Source organism: Sus scrofa, chromosome 2 (assembly GCF_000003025.6).
Source record: "Sus scrofa isolate TJ Tabasco breed Duroc chromosome 2, Sscrofa11.1, whole genome shotgun sequence".
NCBI classification, from domain to species: domain Eukaryota; kingdom Metazoa; phylum Chordata; class Mammalia; order Artiodactyla; family Suidae; genus Sus; species Sus scrofa.
Window position 1 is genome coordinate 70114475 of NC_010444.4, and position 20307 is coordinate 70134781.

At 53.6% G+C, this 20307-nt stretch overlaps 1 protein-coding gene across 4 annotated transcripts; it reads right to left on the reverse strand.

The window, feature by feature from the left end:
* On the reverse strand, window positions 1–19874 carry ELAVL3 (ELAV like RNA binding protein 3). Of its 4 annotated transcripts, XR_002341661.1 has the most exons (8): window positions 19426–19828; window positions 11020–11239; window positions 10571–10674; window positions 7026–7179; window positions 6649–6874; window positions 5561–5599; window positions 2418–3476; window positions 1–1872 (listed from the first exon to the last, which is right to left on the reverse strand). XR_002341661.1 is itself a non-coding variant. In XM_021083879.1 (7 exons), exons 1-7 carry the CDS (start codon window positions 19432–19434, stop codon window positions 3125–3127), a joined length of 1104 nt encoding a protein of 367 aa, XP_020939538.1. In that variant the 5' UTR covers window positions 19435–19874; the 3' UTR covers window positions 1–3124. The 4 variants fall into 4 exon arrangements, 3 of the variants coding, with proteins under 3 accessions (XP_020939538.1, XP_020939537.1, XP_005654836.2); XM_021083879.1 differs by having other exon boundaries at window positions 1–3476; window positions 19426–19874; XM_021083878.1 differs by having other exon boundaries at window positions 1–3476; window positions 11020–11236.

Here is a 20307-nt window from a genome sequence, read left to right on the forward strand (position 1 = left end):
TTTTGGGTTTTGTTTTTTTTGTCTTTTTTTTTTTTTTTTTTTTTAACAGTTCTTTATCACCTCCAACATGGACTCTGTCGTGATTTGAAACCATCCGAATAAATAAGATGAAGGGAGGGCTGGAGGGGCTGAGCCCCTTCCCCACAGGCCCTGCCCCCGACCCCCATGGGTGTGGAAGACCCCAGGCCCCCTCCCCTGGGGTGAAGGGCTGGCCTGCGGGGAGGGGGCCTGGCTGGCTGGGCTGAGTTCTGTGTTTTAGAAAAAAGAAGTCCCCTCCCAGTCTTGGGGGGTGGCAGGGGCCCAGGCCTCAGTGAGGGGGTGTGGGGAGGTGCCCCCTCTCCAGAGCCCGGTCCCCCCCCAGGGTGGGGGACAAACCCAGACCTTATTGCTCACAGATGCCTCCGCCACGCTGCCCACGTGTGGACACGTGTCCCTGCGCGCGGAGGGCAGAGGGGAGAAGCCCCAAGAAAACAGAGGGAGAGGGGTGGACCCGCTGGGGGGGCCTGCCCTGCTGGAGGGGAGCGGGGAGGTTGGGGAGGACTTAAAAACCACAAGAATAAATAGGTTCGTGTATCAAGAACAAGCTAGGGTTTCACCAGCTAAATAGGACTGAAAAAATCTCAAGACGAGCAAAAATAATCCCATTAAGACCCCGGACGTCGCTGGCTGCGGGGACCACCCCGCAGAACACAGGTTCCCCCCGGGCGCCGCTCGGCTACCATTACTGTTATTAATAATTATTATTACTTTAATGATTCCACTTCCCCTTTTATAAATAAATTAGGCATAACCACGTCTCGGCAAAACTTAAAGAAACAAAGAGAACATCGTGGTTCCTTTAAACTTGCAAACTGGATGAAGGAACAGAAATATACACAAATGTCCTTACAGGGCAACAAGGAGGATAAATAGTTAACATAGCAATAAGTTAAAACTACAAGAAGCTCAATTCGGCAAAAAAGTACAAGAAAGTTAACTGGTGCCAGTTTATGTCTTTTTTTTTTTTTTTTTTTTTTTAATCTCTTCTGTGTGTGGTTTTTTTTTCCTCTTCCTTTTTTTGTCGCTTTTTTTCTCTTCTGTATTTTTTTTTTTTTTGTCGCTTTTTTGATTTTTTTTTTTTCTTTTTGTTCCTTGCAGCAGAAGCTCCACAGACGTTTAATAACAACACCGGGAGGGGTGGGGGAGAGAGAGCTGGGCAGCCAGATGGGGCCATGGCCAGACACCAAACGCAGGGACACTGGAGGAAGGGCAACTGAGGCTGAAATCGGGGTTTGCAATTCTTGGTTCTGACTGGGCCCACTTCAGGGGGTGGGGGGCTGCGAGGGCTCCAGGTGGCTCCGGCCTTTGGCTTCTGTTGGACTTTTTTTTTTTTTTTTTTTTTTCCTTAAAACAAAGGATGAAAACTAGGGGGATGGAAAGTCCAAACAAAAGCCAAGACCAGGGCTCAGGATGGGGGCTGTATCCACTGCCCTCACCAATCTGGAAAGACAGAAAAACCCAACAAACTCAAAGGGGGTGACGAGTGGATGGGAAGGGAACGTGGGGCTGGGCCCCTGGGCCCGTCCACCCTGGGCCTGGCAGGGAGTGGTGGGTGCTTGCTGCTGGGGAGCCCCTGGAGCCGGGAGGCCCAGGCTGGGCCTCCCCCTTGGCTTCATGGGCCAGAGCCTTGGCCCAGGGAGGCTCAGCCCCAGGGGTGGGGTGAGGGGGTGGGTCCTTTGGCCTCAAGTATTGGGGGGGCTGCGTCCAGCCCACCATGACGCCGAAAGGGGAACGAGGTATCGTGTGTCTGGATGCATGGACGCTGTGTGTGAATGCCTGTGTTTGTGGGTGGCAGGGACCACTGAGGAGCCAGGAGAGAGCTCTGCAGAGAACCTGGGGCAGGGGTGAGTGGGGCTGAGCGCCAGGAGAAGGGGCCCTTGCGGGACAAAATGGGCTATGGACTGGGCTGGGATCTGGGCTGTGACCTCTCGCCTGGGCCTGAGGGATGCTATGGGCATGTCTGTGTGTCCCTGGGTGTTGTGATTGTGTGACTGGGTGTCTAGATGTGTGTCCAAATGCATCTGTCCGACTTTCACATGGCCACGTGCGAAAACGTTCCCAGGTCCACATGTGCACGTGGCCACCTCTATCCCCAGCCACATTTGCCCATGTCCACGTTCACTGTGGCCACATTCATGTAGCCCCAGGCTCTCTGGTCTTCTGTGTTTATCCACGTGTTTGTCTGCATGTGTGAGTTGGGCCAAGGAGTTCCTGAGGCATATCTCTGGGTCCGTCTGTGCTGTTGTGTGTCCCTGGGGAAGGGGGTGTGTGTGTGGGCGTGCCCCTGCGTGTCTTTGCGTGGCTGTGTTTCTCTGGCCCTGTGGACCCTCAGCCCCTAAGTCCTGCTCCCTGTCCCTGCCCCAGGTGGTAAACATAACCTGCCAAAATATTTTCTTTTTTTTTTTTTTATCTTTTTTTGTGGTTTTTTTTTTTTTTCAAGTTCAAGAATCCCCAGTAAAAATTCTCCACGAGGTCTTTTTTCCCTTTTTACAAAAATAGAGTTTTCTTCCCCTCCCACCCCCCCCTTTTTTTTTCATTTTGTTTCTGTTTCCAGCCCCTCCCCCTGCTCCTCATTCCACTGAGGGGCCTCTGGGCCAGGGATGCCCACACCCCTCTATATTTCACTTTTTTGGGGATTTTTAAACCTGTTCCCCCTTCTCAGGCTCACCTAGGTGTTGGGGAGACCTGGGCCTGGGGGCCTGGGAGGGCACCCCCAGTGCCCCCCCAAGCCATCCATGGAGGGTGGTTGAGGGTGGGCTGGGGGCACATCTCTGCTTTCACTTTAGCCGAAAAAGGAAACAAAAACCTTCGCCATGAACAAAACCAAGACGAGAGAGTGAACAGCCCAGCCTGGGGAAAGGGGGGCAGGAGGACAGGGTGGGGGACCCCCAGGCACCCCCCCATTCCCTGCAGACCTTCCCACCAATTGCTCACCCTGTGGCTTCTGCAGGGACGCGAGGCCCTCCTGCCGTCCGTGGTCTGCCTGCGCTGTCTCTCTCGGGCCCCTCTCTCTCTCTCTCTCTCTCTCTCTCTCTCTCTTTCTCTGTCTCTGCTGCCCGGGGAGGGTGGGGAGGGCGGCGGTGGCTCAGGCCTTGTGCTGTTTGCTGGTCTTGAAGGACACCTGCAGCACGCGCTCACCCAGACGGTAGCCATTGAGGCTGGCGATGGCCATGGCCGCCTCATCATAGTTGGTCATGGTGACAAAGCCGAAGCCCTTGCACTTGTTGGTGGTGAAGTCGCGGATGACCTTGACGTTGGTGACTGCCCCGAAGGGCCCGAATAGCTGCCATAGCACGCTCTCATCCGCCTCCGGAGACAGGTTGTACACGAAGATGCACCAGCCGGCGCCCGCCGCACCCCCGGACAGGCCCACACCCGCGAGGCCACTCATGCCGTCGATGGCGATGGGTGAGAACCTGGCGATGAGCGACAGGGGACTACTTTGGGGGTCACGCGGGCTCTGCCCTGACCCCCGGCATGCCCCCTGAGCATGCAGCGACTTTGGGACTGTGTGACCCTGCCAAGGCCCCTTGACCTCCGTGACCCCACCTGAAGACCCACACTCTGAGCCACTCTGAGACATCAGCCTCAGAGCTTCCTCCTGACCTGTAGCCCTGTCTTGACCTCTGACCCTCCCTGAATGTTAGGTCCTCACCCACGATCCTGCCCTGAGCCCTGATGTACCCCCTGACCCGGTGACCTTGGGCTCTACCTGGTCTTTGGCCCTGTCAACCCTGACCCCTTCCCCACCCCTCAGCACCTCTTCTCACCCAACTCCTGCCTTTGTGCCCCCTCAGACCCCATCCCCCAACCCTGCCCCATTTTGCTCCACTGGCCACCCTGCCAGGAACAGGCCCACCCAGAAGGGCAGCGCCAGAACCAGGGTGCAAAAGTGGCCTTCAAGTGCCTCCCTCAGGTCTCAGCTATCACCTCCTCGGGGCAGCCTATGCTGACTCACAAAGTGGCCACCTCCTCCCTCTGGCCCTCTCCGGCCTTTAAATTAAATCGGATTAATTTAAATCGGATATTTATTCTTGGCTCCTTCTTCCCTGCAAGGTTTTGTTTTCTGGGTATCCCAGCCTAGAACAACTTCCAGCAGCATCAGTAGGCACTTGGGAGGGGTTTGCAGAGTGAAGAAATGAGTGAAAGGACAGAACTGATGCCACGCCTTCCTGAGGCTCCTCCACTCAACTCAGGACCCCCGAACCCAAAGGGCCTGAGCTGTTCATTTGATCTCTGGGTTTGCTTCCTCCTCCCAGTCTTTGCACAAGCTGTTCCTGCTGCCAGGAACACCAGTTCTGCTCTGCCCCTGTCTCCTGAGTGATGTCTCCACTGGGTCCCCATCATCTGTCTCCTGCTCCCTTTGCAGCCCAGACCACTGATCATCTGTCTCCTTCTCCTCTGGACTGAAATAAATAATGGCAGTAATAATAATTGCAAGAGCCACTGCCTTTTACTAAGCGAGCAGGCACTGTGTGCCAAGCACTGGGCTCAGTCAGCATCATTCCATCTCCACCAGGTACCAGGTCAGGCCACACTTGATTCCCACAAGCCAAGTGCCTGGCACTCAACATGTGCTCAGCAGCTCTTGATGCTATAAACATGGGGACCTTCACAAGGTCAGGAACATGGACAACATACTGGGGGGGCCTCAAGGTTCAACCTCAACTACGAGGCAGAAGGGGGCATTCTGTGACTCTCAGCAAAGATGATCAACAGTGGCCAGTGGGGGCGTAGCTGTAACCCAGTCAAGACTGCAGACTTTTCACTGGGATGGGGAGGGCCACAGGCAGGGCCCCCTGGGCCATGTTTCATAGTCACTCTTTGATAGTCCCCCAAAACTCTCTCTCTCTCCCTTCTTTCCTCTTCCTTCCTTCCTTTCTTTTCCTGTCTTTTTAGGGCCCCCTCACATCATATGGAAGTTCCCAGGCTAGGGTTAAATGGGAGCTGCAGCTGCCGGCTTATGCCACAGCCACACAGCAATGCTGGCTCCGAGCCATGTCTGTGACCTACACCGTAGCTCACGGCAACGCTGGATCCTTAATCCACTGAGTGGGGCCAGGGATCGAACCCATGTCCTCATGGATACTAGTCAGGTTCATTTCCGCTGAGCCAGGAAGGGAACTCCCTTTTTCTTTTTAAAAAATTTATTTTATTTTTCTTTTTAGGGTCACGCCTGTGGTATGTGGACGTTCCCAGGCTAGGGGTTGAACCTGAGCAGCAGCTGCTGGTCACAGCCACAGCAACACTGGATCCAAGCCTTATTTGCGACTTACAACACAGCTTGTCCCAACGCCAGATCCATAACCCACTGAGTGAGGCCAGGGATCGAACCTGCATCCTCATGTCCTCATGGATACTAGCTGGGTTCTTAATCTGACAAGCCACAAAGGGAACCCCTGGCAAATCTCTTAATGGCCATGCTCAGTCCTGGTAGTGAAGTGGGGGAGGGGTCCATCCGGGCAAGGGTCCAAGGAGGAATGTCGAGGGGCTGGGGGCAGCGGGGCGGGGGCACTATTACCTCTTGACTCCGTAGGCCATGTTGAGCAAATTGTCGAGCCTGTGGAGGCGGAAGAGGTGGTCACTGGTGGTTTCTGGGCACACCCCCCAGGCTGTGACGCCCGGCAGTCAGCCTGCCATCCCCGCCCCCACCTAACAGTCCAGCAGCACCAGCCCTGCCCCCGCCCGCCTGCTCCCCGCCCGGCTGGACACCGCCTGGCACGGAACCGTGGTGGCTCGGGCACCGCCTCTTGCCTGCCCTGCCACTGCTCAGACTGCCCCGGCGTCCTCATCCTCCTTCTCCTGGCCACCCAACCGTGCTTGACTGCCCCCTCCCACCCAGGGTTTGGGTCCCCAGAAGGGAACTTTGGAGTCTCTTCTCCACATTGCCTGGACCAGCAGGGACAACGCTGCTCTAAGCCTTAGGGTCACCGTCTGTAAAAACGGGGACAAGAAAAGCTCCACTCTCACGGGGTTGCTGTGCAGAAAAAGTAAGGGTACCTGGCCTGCAGGGAGCCCTCATGGAACGTGGCTGAAGAAACTGAGGTTCAGGCAGCCGGCGCCTTGTATCCAAGAAACAAGGGGGCAGTCAGGGCTGGACCCCGTCAGGTGATTCTAAAACTTTTTTTTTTTTTCTTGTCATTTCTTGGGCCGATCCCGCAGCATATGGAGGTTCCCAGGCTAGGGGTCAAGTCAGAGCTGCAGCTGCAAGGATCCAAGCCGCGTCTGCAACCTACACCACAGCTCACGGCAACGTCGGATCCTTAACCCCCTGAGCAAGGCCAGGGATCGAACCCCAAACCTCATGGTTCCTGGTCGGATTTGTTAACCACTGAGCCACGACGGGAACTCCTAATTCTAAAACTCTTGACGCCAATAATGCCACAGTGAAGGGCACACACTGAGCACCTGCCCTATACAAGGGCCTGGCCTCAGCTGGCCTCACACGCCCCCATGTTTCGTCTTTGCTGCCCTCAGAAGCCTCAGAGTGGGCACCGTCCTGGTGTCTCCCTTGTGGGAATGGGGTGGGGTTCGGGAGGACAGCTACTAGCCTAGGGCACGCGGCTAGCAGCTGGGGCATCTGGAGGGCAGGGAGCAGCAGGGGCTCACCGGAAGCGCTGTGTCTGATGGTGCAGGGGGCCTGCGTAGCGCCGGGCTGAGGACTGGTAGAGATGAGTGAGCAGGGCCTGCCCGGTCTTCTGACTTGGGTTGTTGGCAAACTTGACCGTGATGGGCTCGGCCGCGCCCAGCGGCTTCTGCCCGTTCAGTCCTTTGATGGCCTCCTCGGCCTCAATCCTTTTGTCAAAGCGGATGAATCCCACACCCCGAGAGACACCTGCCAGGGCGGGAGGACGTCATGAGGGTCTCGCCCCCTCCTGCGTGACCCCGCCCCCTCGCCACCGCCATTTCCGGTTTCTCCATTCTTGTCCCTCCTCAGTGCCTTTGCCCAGCGCTCCCGCCAAGTGTGCCCTCCCCAGCAGCCTGACCTGTGACCTGGTCCACCAGGATGCGAGAAGTGATGATGCGGCCGTACTGGGAGAAGAGCTGCTCCATTTCTTTCTGGCTCATGGTCTTGGGGAGCCCGCTGACGTACAGGTTTGCATCCCGGATGGAGGCAGAGCTGGGTCTGGCGTAGGACACCTGAGGGAGGGGGGGTCAGGCGGACAGGGGTGAGGGCAAGAGCCATTTCACAGATGGGGAGGGTGAGGCCACATCCAAACCGCCACTGAGAGGCACAAATCCCTCATCTGTTTACTCAGTAAAAACTTCGAGTAGTCACCATGGGTGGTGGGTGGGGTCGAACAGGGCTTGAGGGAGGGGACATGGCCGTGGCCCAGACAACGTGGCCTGGCCTGCATAGAGCAGTGAGAGAGGGTTGGTCATCTGATGAGGTCAAAGGAACTGTGCTTCTAGGGTCACATGTCTCTCTGGGCACCTCAGGGACCCTCACCTCTTTAGCTCATGTTCTCAGGCTAGACATACTATCAACAGCATTGACAAGACCCACTCCTTTGGAAAGTGAACCTGGGATGCAGGCCCTTTCTCTTCCCAACTACACTGGGTTCCTCAGATCTTTGGCCCCCAGCTCCACCCTGACAACTGCCAAATGTCTGTCCCCAACATGGGCCTTTCCCTGGAGCTGCACACCTATGTGACACCTCCGGGCACCCCACAAGGAGGCCTCCTGAAGCGTCACACTCAGCAACCCCAGCTTGCCTAGTCATGGCAGTTCTGTCCTCCTGGGTGTTCAGGTCCCCAGCCTGTGGTTGTCCTCGAGGCCTCTATCACACCTACATCCAACCAACATCCATTCTGTCAGCTTCACCTTCCTCATCCAGCATTAACACACATCTCCCCACTTCCACTGCCCTCCCATTGCCCACTCAGACCAGTGCTGATTCCCCTGCCCCACCCTCGGCCTCTGCAGGCTGTTCACCCTACAGCTGCCAGGGGGCACCTGGGAGCATTTGAACCAGGTCACATCCCTCTGCCTAGAAACCTCCGTGGCTCCCACCTTCCTCAGTGTTAAAATGCTTCCTATGGCCCACAAGGTCCTGCATAACCTGCCCCATCACCTGCCTCCCCTCATCTCTGTGCAGTGTCCCCCTCAATATCTCTGTTCCAGGCATATAGGCCTCTTCCATGTACCCCAGACACACCAGTTGTGTGCCCCCCTCAGGGCCTTTGCACTTGCTGTTTCTCTGGGCTTGCAACTCTTCCTCACCTTTCTTCTCCAGGTCAATATCCTCCCTGTCCTCTCTCATCTGAATTTGGCCCGTCCTCCACCCTTAGCCCCATTTCTCTCTCTCAGAGCACTTCTCTCAGTTGTGAATTAGACACGTTTCAGTTCGATCCTTCGATTCATGTCAGTAATTATGGTCCAGCCCAACAATGAAACTCTCTGCAGCTGTTTAAAAAATGGTGGACATGTATATTTATTTCCCCAGAAACAGTGGTGAGTATTGTAAAGTGGGGGAAAGAAAAGTCCATTTACAGAGCAGCGAGTATTGTGTGACCCCATCTCATTGTGTGTTTATCAGTGTCCTGGCAACGCGGTCTGGAGGGCCCACCCCCAAACAGTAACAGGGTGACTTAGAGCTGGCAGAGGCAGGGGTGGGGTGGGGTGGGGGGTGTGAGGTGGAATTAACTCCTTTCTCTTATTTCTGTCGATGTCTATTTTCTCTTTCTTCCAAATTAACCTCTGGGTAGATAGGGGTCACTGTCAAGGGTCTGGCTTTTGTTTGGGGCTGTGTGTTATGAGGGCATATTGCTTCGTTAGAAATAACTAATTAAAAACCTAACAAAGTGAATAAATTGGGCCAAGGGTGGATGGGGGTGAGGGTGCTCATGGGGTGGGAGTAGGGGGATTCTAATTGATGCAATTGTGCGCACCTGGGGTCCTCCAGAAAAAACGACAAACACCACAGCTGCTATTATTTCTGTAATAATTAAAACCCACGGTCATGTATATGACAGTTTCTACTCTCCCTCTGCCCATGGGGCTGTGAGTTTTGAGGGGTGAGGACTTGCTGATGGATTGGAGCTGAGTTCCTAGGTGGGCCTTTGGGGTCAGGGGTCATCTTCAGGAGCCTGTCTCATTCTTCCAAGATGTGGGCTGACCCAGGTCCCTCACAGGTATGGGCTCCTCCCCCACTTCCTCACCTGGATGGGACCTGGCACACGACAGGTGGCTGGAAATATCACGGGCAGAATCTGCTGGAAAACCTAGTCAGGACCAACCACACAACACTGCTGTCCCGGTGTACACACACACACACACACACACACACACGGCCTCACTGAGATACCCACTACATAACCATGGTGACTACACCAGCAGGATGGTGACACCAGGCCACTGCCACATTCACAGCAACTCTGGGGGTCTTGGATTATCACACTAAGTCACAGAGCAACACACCTGTCACAATACCACACAAGCCCTCAGTGTTACATATGTTCCACCCTGAATGGGGTACAGGTAGACACACCCACACAACTTCACTATGCTATACAAACACTCTGTCACAGCCAGACACACCCACTCAGCCCCATGAGGTCACAGCTGGAGTTGCAGTGTGTCACAAAGCCCTGTCAAATAAACACTACATCTCATAGGCACTTAATGACACACCCAGAGTCTATAATAGCCAGACTCAAAGGATGTCAGCCACTCACATAGCCATGGGGACCCACAAATACTGTCCCGTCACACACAGTGGCCCTCAGGGTCATTTCATCACTAGGGTCCACCTTCACGCCTGGGGGGCTTCTGGGTCTACTTGATGTGGAGGGATCCATCAGGCGCTCCTTGGCCTCCCCATCAGGGAGAGGGTAAGATTCCTGCACCTCTGTTCCCATGGTGAAGTGGGGGCCAGATGGGCATCCTCCCCAACCCAGCCTCCCCCAGGATTCAGGAGCAGATTTGTGGGGCGGAGTCCAGACACCCCCCCAGGCGAACCTAGAGAGGGAGTTTCCATGGAGATCCCCCCCCAGGGAACTTGGGCTGCAGGGTCCCAGCTGCAGCTGCTGAGAGGGGAGGTCATGGGGGGAGGGGCATTGCACAAAGGTGGGGGAGGGGCCCACCCCTAATCCCACCCTCCTAGACCCTAGTTAGTCTCCAGATGGCAGATGGGCCCCACCCCTCCCCCATTTCCATGACAAAGGCAGGCAGGGGGTTGCCCACTGGACCCTGGTCACTTTCTCCTACTGCTAAGGGGGTGGGTACTTCCAGGGCTTGGCTGACTCTTTGAGTGGCCAGATAATGTAAGACTGATCATCTCCCAATTGACAAGTGAGGAAACTGAGGTTCAGGGAGGCGAAGCCATTGCATCCCCAACATTCAGAATGCTTTTGGGGAGTGATTGAACCCCTTAGGGGATGAGCCATGGAGGAGGACGGATGGCAGTAGCAGTGTCTAGGGAGGTAAGGCCTTGGCGGTTGGGTGGCAGTGAAGGTCAGTCCAGGTAATAAAGAGGAAATGAGCACATCTAGATGGGAAGTCACAGGGACGGGGAATGAGGGCGCTGACCTTGATGGTCTTCGTCTGCAGTTTGAGGCCGTTGAGGGTGTTGATGGCTTTGTCTGCATCGTTGGGGTCAGAGTAGTTCACAAACCCGTAGCCGAGGCTCTGCCCTGCAGGCAGGACCAGGACGATGACCTCCCTGCCAGAGTCCTCCCAGACCCAGGCCTGAGGGGCTGACTACCACCCTCAAGGTTATGAGAACTAAGATTACACCCTTATCTGTTCCCCTACCACCCTGTCCCCGGGACACCTCAGACCCCTCAGGGACCCACCTGCTCCCATCACCTTCCACCTGGGGTCATACCTGTCTCCCCATCACACCACAGACTCCCCCAGGGTTCCATTAGCCCCTATCACCTCCTATCTGGGGTCACACCTGTCTCCACACCACACCTGTACTCCTGAAGCTACCACCTCTGTCCCCTACCCCCGCCCCCACCTGCCAGCAGCCACACCTGTGATTTTGTCCCGAACCAACTTGCAGGACTCAATGTCGCCAATGCTGCCGAAGAGGCTCTTGAACTCATCCTGGGTCATGTTCTGGGGCAGGTAGTTGACAATGAGGTTGGTCTTGCTGTCATCAGTGGCTCCGTTTGTCCCAAGGAGTGGCCCGTTGGGCAGGGCCGGGCCGGCTGGGCCCCCCGCCACCTGAGACTCCATAGCCCCGAGTATCTGCTGAAGACAACAGGCCGCACCTGCTCACGGCCCAGTCCCTACACCAGGGACCAGTGGGAGTGAGGAGGGGCTCCGTGGTGATAGATCTGTCAAGTCTGATATGGGCTTGAACATGTGGTGGAGATTTTATTCTTATAGTCCCTTCCACTGCTTGAGCACTTTACATGTGGTTTTACTGTGAAATAATACATATATAAATGCCACATGTCTATTTACATGGATGTTTGCCTGTTTGTCTAAAACATGCCTGCATTTTTAGCATAATGAAATGAATACTTTTGTCCTCAAAATAAGAATTTAAACTTTTTTTTTTTTTTTTTTTGCTTTTTAGGGCCCCACCCACGGCATATGGAGGTTCCCAGGCTGGGGTCTAATTGGAGGTCCAGCTGCCAGCCTATGCCACAGCCACAGCAACACCAGATCTGAGCCACGTGTGCGACCTACACCATAGTTCATGGCAATGCCAGATCCTTAACCCACTAAGTGAGGCCAGGGATCAAACCTACAACCTCATGGTTTCTATTGGATTTGTTTCTGCTGTGTCACGATGAGAACTCCAGAATTTAAACATTTTTGTTAGCTTTGAAGCCTTCATAATCCCATCCCTGACCATATATTTCCTTCCTCCCACCAAAGGTAATTCCTATCCTAAATATATTAATATTACTTTTGCTGCATGCATAATTTTCCAACTAGGCATTTACTTCCCAAAGTTTTTTCCACTGAGCTATTTTGGGTTTTTTATGTATAACATAAAAACATCTGCAAATATGACAGTTTTATTCCTTTATCTCCAATCTTTACCTGTTATTTATTTTTCTTATTGCAGAGGTTACAATGTGATAGTGGCGTATGTATTCTTGCTTTAAACATTTCATAACTAAATGTGATGTTTACTATATTTTGTAGATGGCTTTTATCAAGTTAAGAATGGTTAATTTTATTTCTTGTATCCTAACAAGATATTTTTATTTTTATTTTTTTCTAACAAGATATTTTTATTTATTTATTTATTTTTTTTTTGTCTTTTTTTTTTTGTTGTTGTTGTTGTTGCTATTTCTTGGGCCGCTCCCGCGGCATATGGAGGTTCCCAGGCCAGGGGTCGAATCGGAGCTGTAGCCACCGGCCTACGCCAGAGCCACAGCAATGCAGGATCCGAGCCGTGTCTGCAACCTACACCACAGCTCACGGCAACACCGGATCCTTAACCCACTGAGCAAGGGCAGGGACCGAACCCGCAACCTCATGGTTCCTAGTCGGATTCGTTAACCACTGCGCCACAAAGGGAACTCCATAACAAGATATTTTTAAATTTTTGTTTCTTTTTTAAAAAGTTTATGTTTTTACAAAATTTTTTTTAAAGAATGGATATTGAATTTTATTGAATGTCTTTTTCTACATCTATTGAAATGATTTTTTGCTTTAATGTGTTAATATCATTGATTACATTAAGTTAACTTTCCTAAGCTAAAGTTGGTCATGTTGCAGTTTTGTTTATATACATTGTTTGATTTTTTTTTTTCCCCATGCCTGTGGCTTGTGGAAGTTCCTGGGCCAGGCACTGAACCTGTGCCATAGTAACAACCCCAGCCGCTACAGTGACAGTGCTGGATCCTTAACCCACTGTGTTACAAAGGAATTCCTACATTGCTTGATTTGATTTGCAAAAAATAAAAAATAAAAAAAGAATTTTTTGGAGTTCCCATCATGGTGCAGCAGAAATGAATCCGACTAGGAATCATGAGGTTGCGGGTTTGATCCCTAGCCTTACTCAGTGGGTCAAGGATCTGGTGTTGCTGTGGCTGTGGTGTAGGCCAGCAGCTACAGCTCCAATTAGACCCCTAGCCTGGGAACCTCCATATGCCACAGGTGCGGCCCTATAAAGAAAAAAAGACTGAAAAAAAAAAAAAGAATTTTTCCCCCCACACTCACAGCATGCAGAAGTTTCTGTGCCAGGGATGGAACCCTCACCACAGCAGTGACAGCACTGGATCCCTAGCCTGCTGAGCCACAAGGGAACTTCTGATTTGCCATGTTTTTTGACGGTTCTTTGTTTAGAATTTTTGACCTCTATGTTCAAGAAAAATATGCTTTTATACATTTTTTTTTGGATATGTGTGCAGTGGCTTGATGTGGCTTGATGTAATATCTCAGCTCCCAGACCAGGTATTGAACCTGGGCTATAGCAGTGAAAACCTAACCACTAGACCACCAGGCAACTCCCCCAAAATATGCTTTTTAAAAATATAATTCACACAAAGGCTCAGGTAGAAGTTAATGTAGGCTATGACAAATGAGCAATCTGAGGCTCAGAGATGTTAAGGAACATGTTGAAGTCACACAGCATATCAGTGATGGCCCTGAAAGGCAAATGCAGACCTGTCTAGACCTGAAGACTACTCTTTCATTCTCTGACTATGACAGTCAATCAGGCAGGTACCATTCTGACAGCTCATCACTGTATGTCCTTGGATTTGCTGTGGTTCACTTTGCTGAAAACTCAAAAACAATTAATAATGGCTAATTTTTTTTTTCTTGTCTTTTTAGGGCCACACCCATGGCATGTGGAAGTTCCTAGGCTAGGAGTCGAATCGGAGCTCCAGCTGCTGGCCTACACCACAGCCACAGCAACATGGGATCTGAGCTGTGTCTGTGACCTACACCACAGCTCACAGCAAGGCCAGATCCTTAACCCACTGAACAAGGCCAGGGATCGAACCTGCCTCCTTGTGGATCCTAGTCGGTTCATTAACTGCTGAGCCATGAAGAGAACTCCCAATAATGGCTTTTTTAACGGCCATGTAGAGAAGAATTTTAAAGCCACATCTGGGCTGGGCTTGATTGGTATTGTGTGCCACAGGGACGGGAAGGTAAAGTGGCTGGCATTTCTTTAAGTCTTCTCCTATGGCAAAGTTGGTTAATAGATTGGTAGGGTCTTCCTAGAAGTATGAATTAGGAAGGATTTAAAGTCATATTCAGTTTCAGCAGTGGAAAGACCACTGTAATTGATTAGCAATGTCTGTTTTGGCCACAGAAAGAGCCAGCAGGTACACATCATCTCAGCCATCCCTGCACCAAAATGCAGTAACATAATTGTTCCCAAATATTGGGCATACTGTGTGCCAGGCACAGAGCAAAGCTGTCTGCAGACAGTGTTTCTTCTTCACAACAACTCTGAAAAGAGGGTTTTTTTTATTTCTTCCCACTCCACAGACACGATGGACTAAATCCTTATGTCCCTCCAAATTTATATGCTGAAACCCTCATCCCCGATGTGATGGTATTTGGATGTAATTAGGTCATGAGGGTGGAGCCTTATAAAAAGGGACAGGAGAGAGATGATTTCTCTCTCCACCATGTGAGGACACAGTGATAACACGGCTTGTCTGCCAACCAGGAAGCAGGCACTCACCAGGAACTGAATCAGCTCACACCTTGATCTTGGACTTCCCAGCCTCCAGAATTATGAGAAATAGATGTTTGCTGTTTGAGCTACCCAGTTTATGGTATTTTAGTCAGCCCGAGCTGACTAAGACAACAGATGAGGAAATTGATATTCAGAGACGTTTGAAAAATTACCGGCGATTATGCAGCCTATAAATGGTGAAGCTCATCTGTACATGAGCTTTTCTGGTTGAGAGTCTGTATTTCTAACTTCCACTGACAATCAAGACTAGTGCTGGCTCTAACATTTCCCAGCTGTGTGTCCTCAGGAAGGCTACTTAACACTTCTGGACCTCTCCTCCACTTTGTTGCGAACTCCAAATTACTGATAGTGACCAGAGAATGATCTAAAGCGAATTGTAGGTGTGGCTGGAAAGCATTCTGGGGTCCGTTAGCCATGTCTGCCATAGACATAGTCACGGGAAATGAAAGTAGCTTGTCATGTCCAATAGATATGCCTCCTGATGTTATCAATCATCTGGCTCCATTGACACCTATCGAGTCAGGTACCAGGCACTGTGTGAAGTGCTGCAAGGCATCATTTCACTTATTTCTCCCAACAGCTTTTTTCCTTTTTTGGTTTTTTTTTTTTTTTAGGGCCACACCCGTGGCATGTGGAAGTTCCCAGGCTTGGGGTCAAATTGGAGCTATAGCTGCTAGTCTACACCACAGCCACAGGAATGCCAGATCCCAGCCGCATCTGCAACCTACACCACAGCTCACGGCAACTCCAGATCCTTAATCCGCTGAGCGAGGCCAGGGATCAGACTCGCATCCTCATGGATCCTAGTTGGGTTTGTTAACCTCTGAGCCACAAAGGGAACTCCCTCTCCCAACAGCTTTTGAAAGATGACAACACACAGGAAACAGCTTAGAGATGCTGGGTGATATGAATGGGGAACTCTATTTCAAACGTGGATGTGTTGGATTTCAGAGCTGTTTTTAATGACTGGCCAATATATTTGGGGCAGCTCTGCCACCTTAGAGCTGTATGTCCTCAGGGATAATCTTAGGTCTTCTTTGGGTTTCTGCTTCCTTTACTTTTTTTTTGGGGGGGTGGTTCTTCTTAGGGCCACACCCAAGACATATGGAAATTCCCAGGCTAAGGGTTGAATTGGAGCTGTAACTGCTGGCCTATACCACAGCCACAGCAGTGCCAGAGCCGAGCTATGTCTGTGATATACACCACAGGACAAGGCTATGTTGGATCCTTAACGCACTGAGCAGGGCCAGGGATTGAACCCGTCGTCATGGGTACTAGTCAGGTTCGTTACTGCTGAGCCATTTATTCTTATTTACAGGATAGCAGAGGGTCAACACCCCTGCACCTCCATTTGGCTGGGAGTGACTGTCTGGGGAGCTGCCTGGAGGATTATTCTGAAGCTACATCCAGGCTCACCAGGAACACAAACTGTACGGATGAACAGTGTCTGCCACAGGTGTCTGAAATAAAGCAGTAATGTGCAGGCCACATATTGCATCCTGATCTTGTAACATTAATACTTTACTAATAAATGGCCATGTATTGAGGGCCTGCTATGTGCCAATTTAATTTTTTTAACTGTATGGCTGCACTTATGGCATATGGAAGTTCCCAGACCAGGGACTGAATCGAGCCACACCTGTGGCCAGATCCTTTAAACCACTGTGCCCAGCCAGGGATGGAATCAGCACCTCCGCAGCAACCTGAGCTGATGCAGTTGTATTCTTAATCCACTGCACCACATCGGAAACTCCCAGACAAAATTCTTTATGTGAAAATTTCCAGGCAATTCTCCCAACAATGAATGTTATGGGACTCTTCTCCATTTAACAGAGGAGAAAACTTAATCTCATTGAAAGAGGGGGGCTTTGCACAAGGTTGGGTAGCATATAGAAGATGGACCAAGAATTCAAATCCAGCATTTAGACTCCAGAGCCCTCTCTCTTAATGAGAAGGCCAAAATAACATGCCTCTCTGGGCTTCTGTTGCACCGCTAAAGATGTGGCACAGAGGTCCTCCATGTATGGGGAGATGGAGTCTGCATTCCTGTCTGGGCTTAGTAAATTAGAGTTCTGTGATTGGTTTATAATGTCTGCTATGGGAGCCAGCAAAGCAGTCAGCAGTACACAAGCCACTGTTTCAGGACACACCAGATTCCAATTTTGGCAGCCTTATTACATGCCAGGCACCGAACACATGCAGTTTCCATTCCCTTCCCACAACCACACTGAAAGCTGGAGATATATCCATTTCTCAGATGGAGAAATTGAGGGTGAAAGGGACCTGTGCCTTGCCAGGATGACAGGGGGAAGTGCCAGTGATGGTGTTAGGTTTGACCTCTTGATCTGATGACCCCAGAACCTATAGGATTACTGGTTCTCCACCTCTGGAAATGCTGTCCTTAACTGGGATGGGGTTTAGAGGTGACTGGGGGTTCCCACTCAGGTTCTTGAGGACCAGCCTGCTAATTTCACCACCACCCCATCTCCCTCCCATCTGTGCCAGAGCTTAGAGGGATCAGTGTCGCATTTCCTCCAAGGCTGAGCCGGCTGAGCTGCTAATAGGGATCGGATTGGTGGAGGCCACACCCGCCCTGCTTCAGTCCACAGCAAATGCATGGCCTAGGATGACACAGGGAACACAGGGACCTTTGAGAGCTGTCCAGGACAGGGATGAAGAAGTGAAGTCAGAAGAGAGGAAGGCAGATCAAAGACAGAGAGGCAGACTCTGAGTTGGAGCAAGGAAACCTTTGCTTCCTCTCTCCACCTCTCTTGCTGGGTCTCTCCCTTTCTGTTTCTCTTTCCTTCTTTTCCCCTCAGTTTCTCTCTCTTCTCCTCTGCCCCCATCTCTCCCCTCTGAACACTTCTCTATCTCCCCCTCCTTCTCCGATTCTTACGCACCATTGTACATACATGTGATATATGGTTTTCACAGTCAACATACCTGGGGTCACTTGCTGTGTCAGACCCCCTTGGTCCCCAGTGGTGCCTCTGGCCTTAGTCATAGTGACAGATGCCTGGGTACTGTCTGACAATAGGGCATTGAATGGCTATGCATGGTAAGGCTGGACCACCACGTGGTGCTAATTGAGCCTCCTACTTCTGGGCCCTTCTCCCTCCATATAGGGCCCTCACTGTCTCAACTCATTCCTTCACTTCTTCCCAGTCTGTCCCCATCGTGGGTCTCTGCCAGATCACACTTCATCAGAGGTGACCAGGACTCTGAGAGCTTCAAGGCCCTTGTGTGACCTCTGACCACACCCTCTCCCTTTTGTGCATTAGCTTCTCTTTTTCAAATGAGGGCACAGATCAGAGCAATGGATGCTGGACTGTTGTAGGGGTACTGAGAGTCCGCAGGAGGCCTCATGCACGTTTCTGGACTTGAGTGAGCAGCGAGAGGCACACAGGAAGAAGAAGCAGGCCTGAAATCACACAGCAGAAAAAGCAGGCCTCTCTTAGGCCTCCTTTCTCAGAGCCAGGTGGGCGGGTCCCAGGATCCAGCAGGGGAGAGGCCCAGGCACGAAGGGAGTGCTAAGCATCCCTCCACTCACTATGCTCGCTACTACTCGAAAAAGAGGTCCAGAAAGAGACACAGTGTACAGAGACACACACAGAGAGACCCGAGAAACAGAAAGAGCGGAAGAAGGAGGCCCGGGCGCCGGGACCAGACAAAGGACGCTCGGCGGCGCGGGGAGCGGAGTCGCGCGGTGGGGGCAGGGGTGGAGCCGGGGTGGGGCTAGGCTTGGCCAACCCCGCCCCCGTGATACGCCTGGGCTGCGGAGTGGAAATCCGAGGGCTCGGGTGAGGCCGGGCCCTCGGGGCCCCCGGGGTGTGGCCTAGATGGGCGGGGCAGGGGCGTGGTTAGGAAGGGCGTGGTCGGGCGTGGCTGCGCACTCGGGAGCTGACCAGCTCAGTGGCTGCTGAAAGCACCGGGCGCTGGACGAGTGGCGCCGGCAGGCGGGCGGGCGCTCTCAAGGTCACCCCGCGGCCCAGAGCTCTGGCGGGGTGGGTCGCCTAGACATGGCCTAGGGGGCCTGCCTGAGTCCCTTACCCCATCCCCTGGGGGGCGGGGGCTCAGGAGCCGCGGAGCACCCCCCCCCCCTCCCGCGGGCTCTCCTTTCCCCTCCCCCTCCCCGCAGCCTGAGGCGCCCGCGCGAGGCTACGGCCCGCGAAGAAGCGCCGAGAAACAAAGGGACGCGGCGGCAGTGGCGGCGGGCCCGCGGGGCCTCCGGGCGCGCCCCCTCCTCTCCCCTCCCCGCTTGCCGCAAGGTCGACGGGCTCGAGGACAAGACGCCCGGCTTCCGGGCGCGGTCGAGGCCCAGGGCGCGCGATCCGACGCCACCCCTTCCCTGGGGCTCTTGGGGACTACTTGCCGCCTTATCCTGGTCCAGCACCAGTGACTGGGGCCCTGCGTTTGCCTGGGAGGCCTGCTGGGTCCGGGCCTGGATGGAGGATGCCTCCTCCGCCGCGGCGGCCCCTCCCCCATCAGGCCTGATGAAGGGGGGGCAACCTGTCCCCAGGGAGCCGTAGGATGGCCCCCGAATCGCAACTCGGTTCCCTAAGGCCTCTCACGCCAGACTCTGAGCGCCCACAGCACTTTGGGCGCGGTCCTGCCCACTCTCAGGCCCCGAGGCTCGGTCCTACCCCCCCCCACCCGGGCCTAGCTAGGCCTGGTCCTACCCCCCCATCTCCATCTCCTCGGAGCCTGTGCCTAAGCACTTTCCGACCAGGTTCCCTCTCAGCGACAGGAGAATACCTACAGTGACCATTCTTGTGTGCCCGGCGGGCGCGGTCCGTGTTGAGGGCGGCTCCGGGGGTCGTGCACTCCTTGGGGGGCGCTCGATTCTCACGCCGGGGTCCTGCCCGGGCGGCCTCTGGTGCGGCCGCTGCAGAGGTCTCGGTGAGGGCAGCGGCTCCCTCGAGGGTCGGAGACGGGCCCGAGCCCGGGTACGCGCGCGCGGATAACCGGGCCCCGGGGTGGCCTGCGGACAGCAGGGGATGGAAAGAGGGAGCGGACGCGGGATTGAGAACGCCCCCTGCGCGGCCCCGCGGGGCCCGGGGAGCTTGCGCTTCCCGACAGAGATCGCGGCGCTCTGCCTTTCGCCGCCGCCCCTCCGCCCGGCCTGTCCAGTCCCCGGTGTTCAGTCCTCTCCCCTCGCCCGCCCTCCCTCCCTCCCTCCTGCCCGCGCTGCGCGCTCCGCGCTCTGGGCCGCGCCGCCGCCGCCCCCAGCCCTTTATAGCAGCAGCTGCTAGCGCCGGCGTCTCTTATTGGCTGTGGCAACGGAGCCCCGCCTCCTCGCGGCGCCCGACGGCGCGGCAGGTGGAAGCGAGCGCGCGCTGACCAGGAATCCGCACTCGCAGAAAGCGCATCCTGGGGGCTCGGGTTGCCAGGTTTGGGGCCTTTTGCTCTCATGTATCCTGCTTCCAGCGTTAGAGCCCCTTCTTGGGCTGACTTTCTGCCCAGAAGACAGGAAGGGTTCCCCTCTGCCCAGCACCCGGAACTGGAGGAGCAAAGAGGGTGAGGGCCTTATTGTACTACCTTCAGGAGGTACTGTTCCCGGGAGAGGACTGGAGAGGGATGAGGAATTTCATCCTTCAATACTTCAATGGGCAGAAGCCCGTGTCCCCAGATTTGGAGGGCA